This window comes from Trachurus trachurus (genome assembly GCF_905171665.1).
Source record: "Trachurus trachurus genome assembly, chromosome: 4".
NCBI classification, from domain to species: domain Eukaryota; kingdom Metazoa; phylum Chordata; class Actinopteri; order Carangiformes; family Carangidae; genus Trachurus; species Trachurus trachurus.
In genome coordinates, this window is record NC_139898.1 from 34,988,680 (window position 1) to 35,007,998 (window position 19,319).

The 19,319-nt window shown below is 40.5% G+C and overlaps 1 protein-coding gene across 1 annotated transcript; it reads left to right on the forward strand.

The window, feature by feature from the left end:
- Positions 1 to 1,711: 1,711 nt before the first annotated feature.
- LOC310984723 (uncharacterized protein) lies at positions 1,712 to 17,906 on the forward strand (the record flags this gene model as incomplete). The annotated part of the gene is made up of 7 exons (XM_083970037.1): positions 1,712 to 1,728; positions 5,392 to 5,532; positions 6,655 to 6,661; positions 7,116 to 7,235; positions 8,565 to 8,589; positions 10,076 to 10,123; positions 17,749 to 17,906. The coding sequence occupies 7 exons, from the start codon at positions 1,712 to 1,714 to the stop codon at positions 17,904 to 17,906; spliced, it is 516 nt and encodes a 171-aa protein (XP_083826163.1).
- Between the last annotated feature and the right edge of the window lie 1,413 nt (positions 17,907 to 19,319).

A 19,319-nucleotide genomic window follows, 5' to 3' on the forward strand; every position in this document is an offset into this window, starting at 1 on the left:
GTTTCATAGCTTATCCAGCAGTTTATTGTTATTTATTCGAAACATCATTCATAATAAGTATCCTACAGATCTTTTTAATCAGATTGGTTATAATGCTGATGTTCACCACGACAGTACCAGAGCTTCAACTCAAGGTCTACTTGCATTCAGGGCCGTTGTATAGGGGAGAAAGGTGATGATAACTCTAGGGGTCCAGCGCCCAGTGGGGCCCATAAAAAACCCCAGTAGTCTAATCTTTGTATGACTGATTTATTCTGCTTAAGACCCTGACTAATACTCATAGTACACTGTAAAAACTCAACATCTTTCCAAGAATATTTGTCTTATTTCTTGTCCAAATGTCTCATTTCTAGTCAAAACTAATCTCTTTCCACTTAAAATAAGACTCATAACCTAAAAATTAACTTGTTTTTAGATCATTTTCACTTAAATTCACAATAAATAGAAAAATCTGCCAGTGAAAGTAAGTTTTTTGTGCTTGTAATAAGGAAGAAAAACTTGTTCCACTATCAGATTTTTCTATTTATTTCAAGTGAAAATCTGCTTGAAAGAAGTAAAAAGTGTCTAAAAACAAGCTGCTTTTTATGTGATGAGTCTTATTTTGAGTAGAATGAGATTTGTTTTGACTAGAAATGACATTTTGACTAGAAATAAGACAAATATTCTTGCTAAGATACTTGAGTTTTTGCAGTGTAATGCTGCATTAGCATCAAAACAAAGAAGGCTAAATAAACGATAATACATACGTAGTCTAAGAAAAAAAAAGGAAAAGTTAGGGGGAGGGGCCCACTTTAGTATTCTTTAAGGGGACCCAGAATTCATAGCAACGACCCTGCTTGCATTACCACCACCAAGAACTAATTCAATGAAAAGCACTGTTGTATATAGAGCCATTTGGTTATGGAATACCCTTCATTTAAATATTAGGACTATTCCCAGTAAAAAAGCATTTAAGAAACATGTAAAATCACTTTTTAGACTTAAAGCAGAAGTAAGTGATCCGGTTGTTTTGGCTAATGCTGCGTTCCAGGCAGGCTTTTGAAACCGTAAATTACAGCTTCAAGTCACAACTTACGACTTTGTAGCGTTCCAGGCAACCCACTCGTGTTTCTCCGACCTGTTTTACCGGTGAAAGTCACTATAACGGCCACTCGTAACTTCTGACCCGTGAACTCGTACCAGATCGAACTGGTACGACTTCACAGGTCGGAAAAACACCAGTTACGAGTTTCCTTGAATGCACCATAACGTCTTGTCAGCCGATGGAGTTAGCAGCCCCCGCCCTCGTCATGGATCTATTGGTCCTCGTCCCTACGTCACCACATTCACGGCGTTCCTTGGCTGCACACATAGAGAGGACCGCCCCTTTATGCCGTTCTCTCTCCTCATTGGATAAAGGTTGTAGGATACAAGGAAAGTTTTCTCCTGGGCTCAGAGCAGAGCAGAGTGACTGACAGACCCGTGTTTCAGACCAAACACTCTATAGAAGTGATTGCTGTCGGAAGATATAACTATTTAAGACTTATATTAACACAAACATTCACCTGACTTCTGCTTTAAGAGTTAATCTTTCATGTTTTCATTTTGAGAACTTTCTCTTTCTTTCCCTTTTTCCTTTCTTTTTATTGTAACTGGATCTGTGTATTGTTATTTTATTTTGAACTTGTGAAAAGGACCCAGGAAGACTATGGCCTGGCGTTTGTGCGTCGGCATGGGGATCCTCAATACGTAAACAATAAATAAACAGCTGTAGAAACGTGCGCTGCGCTGCGTCATGAAGGCGGTTTCAGTCATTTCAGCAGCGGATCTCTACTCATGGAAAACACCGAGGAGGCGACGGGGACGAGGAAGAGGAAGAGACGCGTCGAGGACACGCCTCTACTGTATGAAACAGAGAGATAAAGCTGCTGCTGCAGAGTGAGCAGCAGAGCGACGTGAGGAGCTGAAGGAACCAGAGCTGCTGCTGCTGCTGCTGCTGTTGTCTAACTCCGCTCTAACTCCGCTCTGCTCTACTCTAACGGACACACACACGGCAGCTACCGGCGGAGAGACAGAACTATCATCTACTAAATGCTGCACACTGCACAACTGGAACAAACCAGCAGACCTGAGATCAGCCCCAACCAACTGGGAGAGCACATTTATAAATCCAGGTTAAAGACATTTCTCTTTTTACTCTTTAAACTGTATCTATTTTTTTTTTATTCTACTTTGCTCCTGCTTTTAACTCTGTGTTTTTTGTTTTTATGCTGTTTTTTTTGTTTTATATTTAATGTTTAGTTTTTATGTAAAGCACATTGAGTTGCCTTGGTATACTGATAAAGATGCCTTGAACATTGAACTCTCCAGGCTGCAGCCGTTCACAGCGTTAAAGTGACCGGAGGAGTCAGAGTGATGATGGTGATGAAGATGATGATGCACCTGGTCATCGGTGAGTTCATTTAACATAGAACTGTACAGAACGGCACGTGCGCTTCTTTTTCTTCTTCCTTACCGGACCACCGGTGAGCGCGCGCTCCGGGGGAGAGAGAGGTGTGTGTGTGTGTGTGTGTGTGTGTGTGTGTGTGTGTGTGTGTGTGTGTGTGTGTGTGTGTGTGTGTGTGTGTGTGTGTGTGTGTGTGTGTGTGTGTGTGTGTGTGTGTGTGTGTGTGTGTGTGTGTGTGTGTGTAAACTCTCTGTTTAAATCCTCCTCTCTTCATGTCTCACTCATTTAAATACTTAGACATTCACAGTTTCAACCTTGGACCATGGACAGTAGCCTAACTGTTTCTAATGGGGGGAGGGGGGGGGCTTTGTCAGTGTAAATCCCAAGTGTTTATGTTGATCTAGAGCTGAGCTGAAGTTTCTATTGGTGAGTTGAGTTACAGTATTTTATTTTTATTTAGTTGTTGGTCTTTGGAACCAGAACTGAAACTGAAACCTGAGGTGTTCGCTGCCTTTTATCTTTAGATAATGAGGTCGGTATATAGTATATTATTATAGTTAGTTTATCTTCGTGCCAAAGTTATGATCAGAGTTTTTATTTATTTTTATTTTTTACATGAAAGTCGATCTATTTTCTCTTGGTGTAGCTAATATTTGGTAACTCGTTCCTGAAGTTGCTTCCTGTTTGTTTTTGTTTTTTTCAATGTGGAAATGAAATTAAGTTGTTGCGGTGTTGAGTGGGATGTTGTTTCCTCCCACAGACTCAAAGAGCTGCTCTGCTTGACCTTTTTTTTTCCGGACGAGAGTTTATATAATCATTAAAAGGTGCATAAAGATGTTTTTTCCCTGAGGCCTCCACGGCCTTTTGCTCTTCTATTTATTTTCAGCTCTGGTTTGGTTTTCACACCATGACTCACTCGGACACATTTGACTGATAAAACATTACACATTGTTACAGTTAGAGATGCACCGATTGCAAAATTCTGCCGTGTTTCTTTGTGTGACTTACTTCCTTCCAAGATTGACGCAATCGCTCGCGGCTCGTGCACAAAACAGACTAGACCATTTATTTCGGTCTAGTGCTGCATTAATGTCTCAGAGACTCTGAGTGGGTTCAGGTCTGGACTCTGAGGTCACACTGGACCACATGATGGTTCTTCACTCTCCTTCCAGTCTTTATTAATAATGTGTTGGACAGTTCTTAACCCAGTTCTAGTCTCAGTCATCTCCTTATATTAGATGTTGTATCTGCTTGATGCCAATAATGTGACTCTTCTGAAACAGATGAACTTCTTCTCCACGACCACAGGATGAGTCTTTTGTCATGTGACTGCATCAGTTAGAGTTAATAAGTTGTTTCCAGATGAAACATCATCATCCAGCAGTAATTATCCAATGAGAAGCTCTGACCTATTAGCTCAGTTAAATCACAGTGGTGACTTTTCTTTTGTACGGGCGGTTTATATAATCATTAAAAGGTGCAATAAAGATAAATGAGAGCAGAGTGTTGTGAACTAAGTAATATAAAGTTTATATATTTTAGGTTGAGTTGTGTAAAGACAAGGAGCAGCTGCCCTCTGTCTGTTTGTTCCTGAAAACTACGACTTTAATTTAAATGAGTTTATTCTTACAAAGAAAGAAAAAGGCTTGCACACCGCAGGGCTCCTAAATGCAGTCCATTTATTATCAGGAACAGTGTAACGTTTCGAGCAAAAGCTCTTTGTCAGACATATATGACATATTTTCTTTCTTTTTAATTCTTGCATTTTTTGGCTCAGCACCTGCCCAAAGTTTTTGGTACGGATGTGCGTGTGACCTCTCCTTTTAATGAGTTTATTCTTGTAATATTACAACTATTGTCATAAGAGCTCAGGGTGAAATAAATCAACGGTCCTCAGTCTGTTAGTCTCTTCCAGCTGTGGAACAAGAGTGATCACATTCCCTGTAAATGCCACTTTGATCTGTGAAAGTGTCTCAACAAGTGAAGCTTTGTTTGTGTTGGCTGCTCGCCAGGTGCTTACCAAGCGCTGACTCCCAAAGGGCTTTTTTAGGGCATTATTATCTCTGACTTACTGGCTACTTGATGAGGATTACAAACATTTACACCTACAGCCAGTTAACAGTCGCCAGTTAAATAACCCAACTCCATCAGTTTCTGGGGACACATTAAAGTGAAGGACCAGTCAAGTAAAAACCTCCGTGTGGTCGTGTCCTTCCAGTCCCAGTTTCACATCCGGTCAATCCACAGTCACATCAATATGAAGACAGCTTTGTGAGGTGACCATGTGACCATGTGACCTTTGACCTTTGACCTTTGACCTTCAAGGCCCCTGCACACCGGGGACGTGACAAATAAAAGGCAAAGGAAACTGTGAAATATATTAATCGCCGAATGGTTCCCAATTTCACGACAAGAAAATGTGACAGAAGCATCAGGTGGTTCTTCGCCTCCACGATTGTTTACGCCATCTAAACCTGCTGTGCTGCTGTCGTCTTGTTACCAACTCTACTATCTCTGACACAGCAGCTCCTTATCTGATCAATATCTGATCAATATCTGATCGATATCTGTTCAGCTGAGCTGTTCACTGATGCTTCACCGCACACTGTCCTCTGTTTCGATGTCTTTGTAAAGTTTGTGTCAAACCAAACAAGGTGGTTGTTGTTAAGTTGTGACGTACCTCTTTTCCACGCAACGTGATTGGTCGATGTGTTTATTTGCAGGGCAACAGCTCAGAAAAAAATCAACCTCACTGTGAAAAAAAGCAGGGTTTTTTTGCATTTTTGTTGCGTAACTTTCACCGTCTGTGTGAAAAGACTCATGATGAAAACTAGAGTCATGAGTTGGAAAACATTTTGATGCATCCTCACCAAATCTGGTGACTCGAGGCCTCCAAACTCCATCTGTATTGAAGTGTGTGTGTCTGTGTGTGTCTGTGTGCAGGTGTTGTGTTGTGTGTGCTGCAGCCGTCTGCAGCTGCTGCTCTACCTGCTCCTCCCATCATCCTCTGAAGCGTCACAGCAGAAGCTGGAGACACGTTCCGGTACCAGCTGTCCCGGCCGCTCCACGCTCCGCCCGGATGTGTCCAAGGATGGGAGGATGAGAACGTAAGTGGGACACGCTGACTCAACCGGTCCGGACCGGACGGTGTTGTGTTCAGGGACAGGACAGAACTGGATGTAGGATCAGTGCCATCGTATAGTTTTACTCTTTGGTGTCTATCTCGACAAAAATTCTTTCCCACTCTTTTCTTGAAATCATTTTCCCTAACCCCCTGTGGCTAATTTCTACACTTTCCTTACTTTTGTTCTTAAAGCAGAAGCCAATGATCCTCTTATAGACCCTTTCAGAGAGTATAAACAAAGACAGGTGTGGCTCATTAGAAAACGCTCTGGTACACTAAATGGAATGGAGCCTTAATTAGTATCCTTGGTAACACCTGTCTTTGTTTATACTCTCTGAAAGGGTCTATTAAAGGTTTTCTTTGCCCCTCACATACTGTCTCTGTCTGTAGCCTAGTGGTTAGCGTGCTGGGCTGAAGATCTGAAGGTTGCTGGTTCAAATCTTGCCTCAACAACAATTATAGTGAATTATTTTCCCAGTCGTCCTCTGTTGACTTCTGATAACTTGCTTCATGTTGAAACTGCTGCTCTCAGCCTGAAATTCACAGAAATTTTCATTGTAAGTCATTCAAGCTTGACTCTCAAGCTTTCTTGGTGTTGACACAGTGTGTTTCCAACAGGTGCAGCTTTGGGCTCGTTAACTTCAGAGTGAGACAGAGTGCAGCTCATCAACAGACAACAGTCTCTGTAACTGTGTGTACCCTGTGGCCTAGAGGCAGAGTGAAAGTATACTGACCATGAGGTTGTGGGTTTGATTCCTACCTTGGTCAAACATTTGTATGGTGATCACTGCTTGCACTATTTTCACAAAAAAGTCCTCTACTTACTTGTATCTTACTTGTCTTTCTTTCTTTCTTTCTTTCTCCATCTACCCTTCCCGCTTTCTTTATTTCCTTCTGTCCTTTTCTTTTTTCTCTCTATTTTCAATCTTTCTTTTTCTTTCTTTCTTTCTTTCTTTCTTTCTTTCTTTCTTTCTTTCTTTCTTTCTTTCTTTCTTTCTTTCTTTCTTTCTTTCTTTCAGCTCATTCAGCATTGCTTTCAGCATTCACACCATTTCCATTCTTGGAAATGCTTTTTCTAGTTCATTTTTACGTTTGTGTATCGCAGGGCCGAGGTTTGACATGATTAATACAGAAGGAAAAGCCACAGACTCTGAAGGGTTAAACCCAACCAACAGCCGCTGTGACAGGAAAGAAAACTGTGTTTCACACTGAAAATATGCTGAGGACACAGAAAGCCGCTGTTGAGAAAGTTACACAAAACAAACACAAAGAGACAACTACAAACAATTGCAATGGGACACAAACCAAGTCTGAATGAACACAAACACACAACTCTCCCTCTCTTGTTATTTCCTGCATTTACTCATAGTTCAGACGCAGCAATAACAGTTTACGTCTCTTCCTCTGATTCCTGCAACAAAAGGAAACTCCCAACAAGTCCAGTCGTTTCTCAACAATGTGATGAAATGTGAAAACAGAATTCCCGGGACGGCCCCGACATTACTGCTGATTCTGTGTGACTGGTGTGTTGGTGGTTGAACCGTCTGTTGTGTGTTTATTTTACAGAGAACAGCGATTGTCATCAACAAAGACTTCGATAAGAACCTGGTCCAGTCTCTCACCAACCAGTCCATCGTCACCAGATGCTGCAGAGACTACCTGCACTACACCGAGGACTGTTCAGGGGTAAAGATCACATCACACTCCAACAATCCCACAAAACATCTACACACACAAACACAAAATAATGATAATAAGTGAGTATGGATTCAGGAGAGCTTCAGGGAACAACAGCAGAGCTCCTGACTGTTGTGAATGTATCTCAGTCTTTGGTTTTTAAAACAAACAGACTTTTACAAAATGTGACCTGATCCAGCAAAATGAGTCGCAGTGACCCAGATTTCAAAATTGAGATTTTGGTATCAATGGAAAGATTAGAAAATAAGCTTTAAAATGATACCCTAGTCAAAGTCATACATTGGATAGTTTTTAAGATATGGCAATTTTAATTATGATCTTCCACTAACTGCTTTCGATTGAAAACCTGAGAAAATTGCGTTGAAACAATTTAGAACGACTCTGGTTTAAAGCCTTCTGTGAATCTGGCGTCTGTTCTGTACCATGTGATTACACGTACCGATAATATAATACATCCATGACACGTACCTTGTAGAGGCACCGTTCAATGACCCTTGGAAAGCAGAATGTAACTATTCAGATGCTGTTTACAGCTCGTCTCTATCATAAAAGCTTCAGAAGATATTTCATGTTTTGTAAAACATCTGCAAGCGTTAGCATCGATGCTACGTTCGGTTTAGCGTCGATGCTACGTTCGGTTTAGCGTCGATGCTACGCTCGGTTTAGCGTCGATGCTACGCTCGGTTTAGCGTCGATGCTACGCTCGGGTTAGCGTCGATGCTACGCTCGGTTTAGCGTCGATGCTACGCTCGGTTTAGCGTCGATGCTACGCTCGGTTTAGCGTCGATGCTACGTTCGGTTTAGCGTCGATGCTACGTTCGGTTTAGCATCGATGCTACGCTCGGTTTAGCATCGCTGCTACTGCTCAGCTTAGCATCTGGTCCCGTCCTACGTGATTACACGTGGCTACCCTTGTTGTCATAAATGCACCATTCAAGGACCCTCGGAAAGCAGAGAATCTCAGGATTCAGATGCTGTTTACAGCTCGTCCCTATCAGGTTCAGAAGTTATTTAGCCTAATTAAATGTTGTGCTCCTCTCTAGAGGGTTAAAAGTTGTAAGTCAACTTTAATCGTCATTTACGTGCCTTTCCTCAATTATCTGGAATATGAAACTTTGGGAGATTGTTTTTGAATGTCATTTCTTTGAAATTAGCAAAAGAAAAATTTGGGGATTTTCCACGTTATCAGCTGATTATCTAAAAATAGAACGTTGCAACTTCCGACTCATTTCACCAGAGCAGGTCACAAATGAATTTTTACAAAAGTCTAACTTCAGCTCTGACTCATTGTTTCCTCTGTGTCTCTTCGTCCTGCAGAAATGGAGCGAATCTCACTGCAGAGGTGAGACGTCACATCTTGCAATTGTGTTTCCTCTTTAATGATGATTTAGGAAGTGTGTTAGAGACTGAGATATCAGTTAAAGTGTGATTGTGTTAGTACAACTCAACACACTGTGTATGATGGATTATTTATAATGATGATAATGACAACACACTGTGACAGAGTCGGGTTTCCATCCAGATGTCGTTGTGTCTTTCACTGGTTGGAGCCAATCCCAGCCGACAGTATCATCAACATCTTGGTTTGATTTAAAGGTTGGGTCTGGAGTTTTATGCCCAAAAATAAACATTAGACTTGTACAAATGAAATATGTCTTAATCGTCACCTCTGGGCTTCCCTAGATATCGATGGAGAGAGAGTCTGTGTTTTCTCTCCAGCCAATGACGGAGCTCAGGTGAAGCTACGTGCAGCAGAGTCGTAGCTCAGGGCTGCTAGCTGCACTAGCTGTCTCTGATGCTAACAAGTGCTAGCAGCTAGCACATCTCTCTCTCTCAGCAGCAGCAGTTGTCATGACAACAAAGTAAAAGAAACACCGTCTGAGTGAAGCTCTGGAGCCGCGGACCGATTCCCCACCGTCACCGTCACTAAAGCCTCCACTGGTAACAAGTATGAGAGCCGTTGTAGTGAGCTAGCTCGACGCTAACTTCGGCTAGCGGTAGCGGTTAGCGTCCGCCGCTAACACCGTCTTCCCAGTTCACCACAACAACATAACAACATAACACGGAGGCTCCCGGTGTTGGTGACGGTCGGCTAACGGCCCACGGCTCCAGAGCTTCACTCAGACTGTATTTCCTTTCCTTTGTTGTCATGACAACGGCTGCTGTCTGGGGCAGGAGGCTACACAGCTTAGCCCCAGAGGAGGAGGGGCCCAGTTTCAATGTTTTGTTGTACAAACTGCAACGAACAAAACTCCAGACTCTACCTTTAAGTTGTTTTTTTTACTTTCATTGATGTGTTTTTTCTACGTTGAGATCCAGATTTTCTTCTTTGTCTTTGTTTCATTTTGAAGGGCTGATTCATGAAATCTAATGAAAGAAACATCTCAGTGTCGTTTTCCATCTCTTCTCTCTGGAGCTCTAGTAACAACAGGTCGGTGTCAGCCAATCAGAAGGGAGGAGGAGGCTCTGAGCCTCTCTTCTGATTGGCTGACTGTTTTCTGACTGATCCAATAAAAAATAGAGCAAATTTCAGAATAAAACACTCAGAGAAACCAAATCCTGCAAGTTGTTGTTGGATGGTGGGCGGGGCTTTGGGTGAATGCTTTGTTGTGACATCACAAAGTCACAGGAAGTCCTGACGGCTGGTTTCAGTCTAATTTAATCACATTATGAGACCTTTAAGTGAAGTGTGATAGTTCAAGATTTCATTGTAAATATTTTACACCAACCATAATACCATAGAGTATTTACATCATTATGTGTCATATTCAGTGCTCTGTAAATTGGCCAATAAACGTACTTATTTGTTTCTGATTCCTGTTTTCCAGTTGACTGTAAGAGTCTCTCAGAGCAGCTGGTTTCTCCACAGCCGACGGGTGAGTCACCAGATGAAGGAAAGTCTTCATTAATCAATAGCGTCTGTGGTTTTAACCACTGACACATGAATTAATAAGATCATTTATAACCACATTATTATCACAACAGCAGCTAAACAAATCTGATCTCTCAACACATTCAATCTGAAGTCGTTCTCTTTGAGAAGTGAACGGCCTGATAAGAATATGAAGAAAATGATGTAGCTAATAATGATAATAATAATAAACTTTATTTCTATAGCACCTTTCAAAACCAGAGTTACAAGGTGCTTCCCAAAATAAAAATACAATATCATTGAGATAATAAAGCACTTAAGACAAAAAATGATTGCACAAATGCCAGTCGGTACATGTGGGTTTTTAAAAGGCGCTGTACAAACAGCAGCTTAGACAAACACACAGTGCAAGTATTCATTGTGTGCACATACCACTGTGTTCAGTAGTGTTTATATCGCACACCTTTCAGAAATCACACACAACACCTGGCGCACACTGATATTTACACTGATAATCTAAACCCGATCCGACACACATGTGATGAATGAGGGCTAATACGTCCAACAGCTGTAGATGTGTCGATAAAAAGCTTTGTCAGTGTTTAAGACCTGTTCCTTTTCTTCCAGCGACCCCCCCTCACGTCGCTCCTCCTGAGAACTGGTGTCGGGACCGGATGACGTGTGGCTTAGGGATTGGATTCGGGACCGTTGGTGCAGTCGTTGTTCTGGCTCTGATCATCTGGTGCATTTGGTCCAAATGCTCCAAGTGTCGGAGGAAACAAGGGAATGGAATTTGATTTGATCAACTTTATTAATCCCAGAGGGCAATTCTGTTCGGCAGTCCACCAAGAACAATACAAGCTCATCCACAACAACACAACAATACAAACTCAACAATACAGACTCATCCACATTCGTACATGATTTGGAATGTGGTTGACAGCGGTTGTGGCACTTTGAAGAGAGGTGCTAAAGGTGCTGGTTGGCTCCAGTTTTCATTATTTTATTTTATTTTTTAATAATGATCTATGCACAGGGGAGTGTACCAGCCTCAGGGAGGATGACTGGTCTCAATGCCTCACACATTTGAAAGTAGGAGTAAAGCAAGAAAAATGGTCTGTAAATTTATCTTCACTTTGAGACAATTTATACAATTATATATTTATATAATTATTAGCTAACTGCTGCTGCTTGGAAACTGGAGCCAATCAACACTATTAGTGACTTTCGTTTCCAAGGTTTTTACCGTATAGACCAATAATTAATGGAATTACTAGTATTAATTATTATGATTACAATAATAATAATAATGAAAGCACTTTGTTGAATATTGTACATATATATACTGTATATACAGACGATAGAGTTTGTAATTTATGTGACATCCAAGAGGTGGAGAATGAAATTCATTTTGTGTTCTACTGTCCTTTTTATGACTCCATAAGACAAAACTTGTTTAGTAAAGTAGATCCAAATAATGAATTTGTGTGGTTGGACGATGCTGAGAAGATAAAACTTCTTTTTCATTTGAATATTTTTGCATTTTCTTTATTTCTTGAAAAAGCTTGGGCAACGAGACGAAGAGTGATATATAGTTGAGTACTGAAGTAATCTTAAATAGTTTATTTATGTCTCATCTGTGGTGCAGGTAACACCAACAGGAAGGACTGTCTAGTCTTTGTTTTTGTAGTTGTTATTGTGTCTTGTAATCTCATATGGGATGGGCCACAGTGGTGGCATGACACGAAAATAAAACATTCATTCATTCATATATATGTGTGTGTGTGTGTGTGTGTGTGCGTTTGTCTGATGTTTGACATTTTGTATATTAAATATAAAAAAAAACATATTAAACACATATTACTTGCTATATGTATTTATAAAATGATATATGATGATGATGATGGTATTTGTAAATGATATTACATCCGGGGGTTGATGTGGTTGAGACAGACTGGATCATCAGGGGGAAAATGTCTGAATTCTTGCTCTTGACATAAAAAAACAAACACTGTTACACACACAGGTTGATGTGCAGCAGGTATCAGGCGCTCTGACGGGGCGGTTTCACACTTTACACTAAACGAAGCGAAACTGAGCGAAGTGAAAGGTTAAAGCTTCCTCAGATGAAAACATCCGTTAAGATGTTGTCAGCAACAAAGAGGCGTGTGTGTGAAAAAGCTGTGATTTATCAGGCGGAGGGGAAGTGAGATCAGTCACTCAACTCATTCTTATTTTAAGTCATTGTGGTTTTATTTGACTCATAAGAAAGAAGTTCATTGAGGAATATTAAACACGTTTCACTGATATCCAGGTGACTTCCCCTCCTGCAGAATCTGAACGACGTGAAGTACGTCAGTCACCAAAACCGGTTTAGAAAACTGGTTCCTGGGTGAATCTGCTGCAGACACAGGATCACACATAAATTCCATAATGAGCCTCCGTACGTAGCGTAGCTCTGAGCAGCTCACGGCTCTGCTCTGCCGTTCTAAAAACAGCTTGCACCGACAATTAAAGGTAACGAACCTACTGCTATGAATATAGGGATTATGGCAATGGGCCAGTTTGACTAAATGTTGAAGTACTAAAAATCCGCACACCATACACTGCAAAAACTCAAAATCTTTCCAAGAATATTTGTCTTATTTCTTGTCAAAATGTCTCATTTCTAGTCAATACTAATCTCTTTCAACTTAAAATAAGACTCATCACCTAAAAATTAACTTGTTTTTAGATAATTCTCACTTGTTTGAAACAAATTTTCACTTGAAATAAGTAGAAAAATCTGCCAGTGAAAGCAAGTTTTTTGTGTTTGTAATAAGAAAGAAAAACTTGCTCCACTATCAGATTTTTCTACTTATTTTAAGTGAAAATCTGCTTGAAAGAAGTAAAAAGTGTCTAAAAACAAGCTACTTTTTAATGTGATGAGTCTTGTTTTAAGCATAATGAGATTTGTTTTGACTAGAAATGACATTTTGACTAGAAATAAGACAAATATTCTTGGTAAGATTTTCAGTTTTTGCAGTGTAAAAAGCTCCCTTAAACAGAGATTTTTTTTGGCAAAGTGACGTTTCGAGCAGACCGCTCTTTTTCAAACTGCTGTGTTAATATGGTGAACTATCCCATTAAAGCTCGCACACAGTTTATTTTTTAGATTTGTCTCAGAGCTTCTGGGTGTTCAGGGCTGCACGATCTGATATCACCAAGTAAACAACAGCCCGGACTAACCCTAACCCTAAACCTCACCGGTTGGTTATAACGGGGTCAGCTCTATGTTCCCTCATTTCTAAGAAAAAATTAAAGATTAGGCCCTATGTTCCCTCCGGTTTATGTTGCCTTATTTCTAAGATTTTTCTTATTTCTAAGAATTTTCTCAAAATGAAACTAAGTCAAGTCATTTTTATTTTAGAGGGATGATTCAGAGTAATTTCAACCTAGGGTCCTTTGCGCCATGACCTACAAACTTTCTAATGCTTTGTTTACTACTACTAACACTATTTGTACTACTGTAGAAGTCTGTTGTCTAAATTGCACTAACTCATGGAGGTGGGTTTAATTAAGGGTTCATCATTCAACCCTATGTTGGAGTGTTGGAAGGGGTCAGCCCTGTGTTCCCAGATTTAGCTAAAAGCTACATTACATCTGTAGTCAACTGCTACTGGATAACAGGTTGGGTGTAATTGACTACCAAATTGGGAGAAATGGGGATAAAATCTGATGCAAATTGATCATAAAGGAAATTTGGGAACAGAGGGCCTAATTTTTGAAAAAACAAACATAGGGCTGTGGGAACATAGGCACGCTCCCGTTTATAACAGCGCTCCTGGGCTGTTAATTACTTGGTGATATCAGATCTTCTGCTGGTTGTCATGGTTTCATTGTTTTTGTTGTTTTCTCCTCCTTCAAAAGAAATACTGGTTTGAATCATGAGACTTCCTGTGGTTTAAAGCTGCATTAGCACTCACAGTGGAACTTATTTGGTGTGTTTTGTTCATGTTGAACTTCTTATCTTGGAAACAAAAAAGGTTCCATCTCTGAAGTAGAGGCTTTACAGTTGTGTAATTCTGAGCCAACTAATCAGTCTCTTTGTCAGTGGCACAGACCAGGGTGTGACATTAACAAATTCATTTTAAATTTGATCACAATATCTTTCCATTTAGACTTAATCTAAAAGAGTTAACTGGAACAAAACACCTCATGTCTGCAGGGATGTGTGTGGCATGAATGACATTTGAAAAAGAAAGGGCAAACAACATCGAGGCAGGAAGCAGCAGCGGCCTGCATGACGGTTTCCACTGTTTAAAGCAGAAGTAAGCAGAATATTTGTGTTAATATAAGATCAGATCAGATCGCTTACTTCTGCTTTAACTGATAAAGACACAGATAAATAAATGAGGAAGTGTTAAAATGTGCAAATGTGTCAAATTCGTATAATATGAAAATGTATCAATTCGTATAATGGCTGCTGCAGCAAAAACGATGCAGGGGAGTTTCTTTGTGTTTTCTCTTTGGTGTTTTACTTTCCACCTTTGCACCTCGTGCGACTCGTGTGTGTGTGTGTAATATCATAACTACACATCTCTATGTAAACCAGTGTTTTGGTGGACGGGGGGAGCTGAACTGTGGTTACTGTGGTTAATGTGGTGTGGGAGGGGGGAGGGGACTGGCCACAATGTTGTAGATGTTTCCAGGAAACTATTGTTAGAAAGCTGGGGGGTTCCTGACCGGGGGTCTCTCAGGAAGTCCCTGAACATCACAAGTCATGATGTAAAACAGGGATTCCCTATAATGGTTATGGCGACACTCTGTTGTTATACTATACTGATAAATTAGTAAATAAAAAATGGGTTTTTCTTAGTGTAAATAGTCAAATGTACCCCAAATCCAGTTGATAAATAGACTATACCTATTTCCACTGATGTAAAACATTCAACCTCATGAGGACAAGACAGATGTTACAGCATCTGGGCACCATACATGGAAATATCCACATCATGCACGTATAAGTTTGTACCACATCTGCCCGGTTCTGTGGTCCGATGTGTCCAAATCTCCCTCCAGATGTCCAGATATCTTTCTTACGACCAATTAATTAACAGATGCCATTATATAAATCCAATCTAGTTGGATGATTTGTACTTTTTATCTAAATGAATCTCATGACTTCTGAGTATATGATGGATAGATAGATATGTAAGCCAAATTTTTAAGTGTTATGTTTAAAAAAACACACATTTTGCTATAACATTCAGATGTTACATTTTGATGTTTTATAAACCAGCAAGAGCAGGCCAGATGAGCCAACAAGCAGTTTGCCAACTAACCTCCAATATTCAAGAACGAGTCCAGTTACATTTGATATTGTGAATTATGTTTGTTCACAGTAAAATAGATCTGAATAGGTAGATGTGTGATATCAGCCCTGAGCGTACATCCCATATCGCCATGAAACCTTGAGATCAAAACGTTGACAGAGTCAGTCTGAGGGTTGAAAATGACTCCTATTGTTTCACTGTGACATACAATAGCCTACATTACAGACATCACTTCATCCTAACGTTGTCTTGAGGTTTTTGCAAATGATTTCCTCAGGAAATGAATAATGATATAATCTAATTCCTAACTGAGTGTCAGTAATACATGTGAGATTTATCGTGTGTTTAGATCCAGAGCTCTTCATCACTCATGATCTGCAGCCTGCCTACATAATGTTCAGGTACCAGTAATAATACCAATCAAAAGTACAGTATATTAGTATATAAGTATATTATGTCAGATATCTGGTTTTCTGTCACATTGCTGCCTGGAAGTCACACGGATGTTTCCTTGCTTCTGTACATTCTTTGAACAAATAGCTACGTACAGCTAGTGATGGTTATTTTCATTGAATCTTGGATGTTCCACTCAGCCTTCGACTGAAATGGGGTCGATCGAAACTTGACTTGCCTAAACTCTGATATTTACTGTAAGACTCTGAAATGCTGATTTAGACTTCCAACTACCCACAAAATGGTGGTACTGAACACAGTTGATAGAGAAGGTGTGTGAGTTGTGTTTATGTGATATTTTATCCTGGGATGATAAAGTTTGCTCAGGTGCTACATGGGTCAAGTTTAAAAACTTAAAGGTGAAACTCCTTTTTAATCTTTGGAAGGCACAATTAAATGATAGATGAAAAGAATCTCCAAAGCAAAGCACTACTACTACTACTACTCTACATGTAACAGTTGTCTGCGTTGTGTTGTTTAGTTGCAAGAAGGACCGACACTCTCTTAGCTTCAGGACCGGACTTTTATTGCCTGGACAACGATACAGAAATGACTGGTCAGCTCACGCTAGCACAGCACTCGTTAGCACAGCTTTATGGAGGAAGATTAGCAAGTTAGCTTAGCCTTCGAGCTAAGGTCGCTAGTTATAAACATTAAACCAAATAAACCCTCTGTAACACATTTAGTTACATGTAAAACTGTCGCCAGTTTCCTGAACATAATATCATGATAACTGCATTATTACATTACATTGTTTACACAGTTTCAGTGGCTATAACGCTGTGCTTCGTGTAACAAACCTACCATCGGCTCAATCCTCACATACTGGCACTGTGTCACAGCCCATAATTATGTGCTGAGGAGAGCCCTGCTAACCAGTGAGCATCCGTGATACATGAATAAAGATAAATATGATTGGCTGTCACTGTGGAAGTGGAATCAACACGACATACGCAAACTCTGCAAACTCCTGTGCATTTCAGCGTACTGGCCTGTAGTTTGCGTAGGAGTCTTGACTTGAGTCAAGAGGCTTCATAACTTTTCAAAGAGAGCGCCTTGGAGATTTTTTTCCACTATCAACCTTTCAGTCTTTGTCATGGTGGATGTACAATGCACAAAACCTTCACACACATTTTGTTTTACAGTTCTGAATTTGATTTTTTTTTAATTGATTTGACTCAAAGTTGTGGATTGAAAATGCAGATTGGTCAAACTTGACCCATGCACAAAGATTTGTGCGTAGCATCTATACAAATGCCTTTTAATGGACTGAATTTGTCCTAGTTGTCTCATTTGTTATGTAACCATCACAGAACGGGTCCATGCCACAGCCTTATGTTCCCACTGGACTCTCTCTCTCTATCTATCTGGCCTGTCTAGCCTCTACCGGGTCTTTTTACTAAACTTAACCAACTCTTTTCTTCATTGTCTAAACCCAACCAATGGTGGGACCAAAGTGCTGTGGGAACATAGGGCCTAATTCGTCGTGTAAAGATGAACTGGGTGCTGGCTCAAAAATCGAAACAATAAAAAACTGAAATGGCAGCACTCACAAAATAATCTTGAAACATTTATTACACACACAGCAGCAGTGACTGAGCGTGACACTGAGCAGTCAATCAGAAACTAATCTTGTAAAGAAGTGTGCCATCCTCTGTGGTTTACCCTTTTCCTTCTGATAAGAGTCAGTCAGTCAAAAGGTGACTCAACATCCTGTTACTTCTAGACCTCAGCGCAGCCTTTCACACTGTGAATCACAACTTCCTCCTTCAAAGGCTGTTGAGGGCTAATACGTCCAACAGCTGTAGATGTGTCAATAAAAAGCTTTGTCAGTGTTGAAGACCTGTTCCTTTTCTTCCAGCTGCTCCTCCTGAGAACTGGTGTCGGGACCGGATGACGTGTGGCTTAGGGATTGGATTCGGGACCGTTGGTGCAGTCGTTGCTCTGGCTCTGAGCATCTGGTGCATTTACTCCAAATGCTCCAAGTGTCGGAGGAAACACAAGAATGGAATTATTTGAGATGTAGCTGACAGCGGTTGTGTGCTGCACGTTTCCCCTGACTTTTACCCATGGGCACCTCCACTTTTATACTGTAGCAAAATAATTTCACAGACACAGACTTTGGTTACGTGTCGGTCGGAGCTTCTGTGACTCACCGATGACTGAAAGTGAACAATATTGAGAAATGACGAGAAAGAAGAAGGAGGCAGAGATAAGATTAGATTAGATTAGATTAGAAGGACTTTATTGTCCACCGTAGTGAAAATGTGTCTTCGGCCTCTCCAAGACAACAAGCACAAAAACAGATCAAGACACTCCACAATGAGAAGAATGATGTGCAGAATAGACATAGACAACATAGTGACAGGTTGCATTCCTAACCATCAGGCTGTATTCAGAGCTTGTACGGCCGGTGGAATAAAAGATTTGTTAAAAATGTCTGGACTCATCTTGGGAACTCTGAATGGAAGCATCTCAAACTCTGAGTTTACGGGATGTGAAGCATCCTCAGATATCTGTCTGGTCTTCCTGATGACTGAGGTGTTGTAGCTACAGCTCACTGAGTAGTAGGCCATATATTTGCCTGAAAAGTCTTTAAAAAAAAAACTCTGCTTGAAAAAGGTCCTGTGGACCGAAACGTTGTTTGTTTTTTTATTAAAGTCTTTTGCAAGTGACTTGACAGTGTGTGGGAGACTCTTTTTTCCTTTCTTCACTCCTAACCTCTGCTCCAACGCACCTGTCTTTCAAGATTTTTTAGGTGTGCATCAGCCTCCACACCTTGACTTTTTGTATATTAAATACAAAAAAAAACATATTATCCACATATTACTTGCTATATGTATTTATAAAATGATATATGATGATGATAATGGTGTTTGTAAATGATATTACATCCGGGGGTTGATGTGGTTGAGACAGACTGGATCATCAGGGGGAAAATGTCTGAATTCTTGCTCCTGACATAAAAAACCAAACGCTGTTACACACACACACGCGTTGATGTGTAGCAGGTATCAGGAGCTCTGACGGGGCGGTTTCACACTTTACGCTAAACGAAGCGAAACAGAGCGAAGTGAAAGGTTAAAGGTTCCTCAGATGAAAACATCCGTTAAGATCATTGTGTGTGTTGACGTCGCTGAGATGTCTCTCGGTCTCTTGTGATTTATCTGGCGGAGCGGAAGTGAGATAAGTCAGTTTGCATCTTTGCGGTTTGACTCAATGAACTAAGACAGAAGTTCATTGAGAAATATTAAACAAGTTTCACTGATTTCTCCTCAGGACTTCCTCTGAGAATCTGAATGATAGCTGCTGCAGACACAGGATCACACATACCATTGACCCATTGACCCCCATATCATTACCCTAAACTCCAAATAATTCCTCATTGTCATTCCAACTTGTCTGGACTGTCTGCTGATTGGTTCTGGTTCT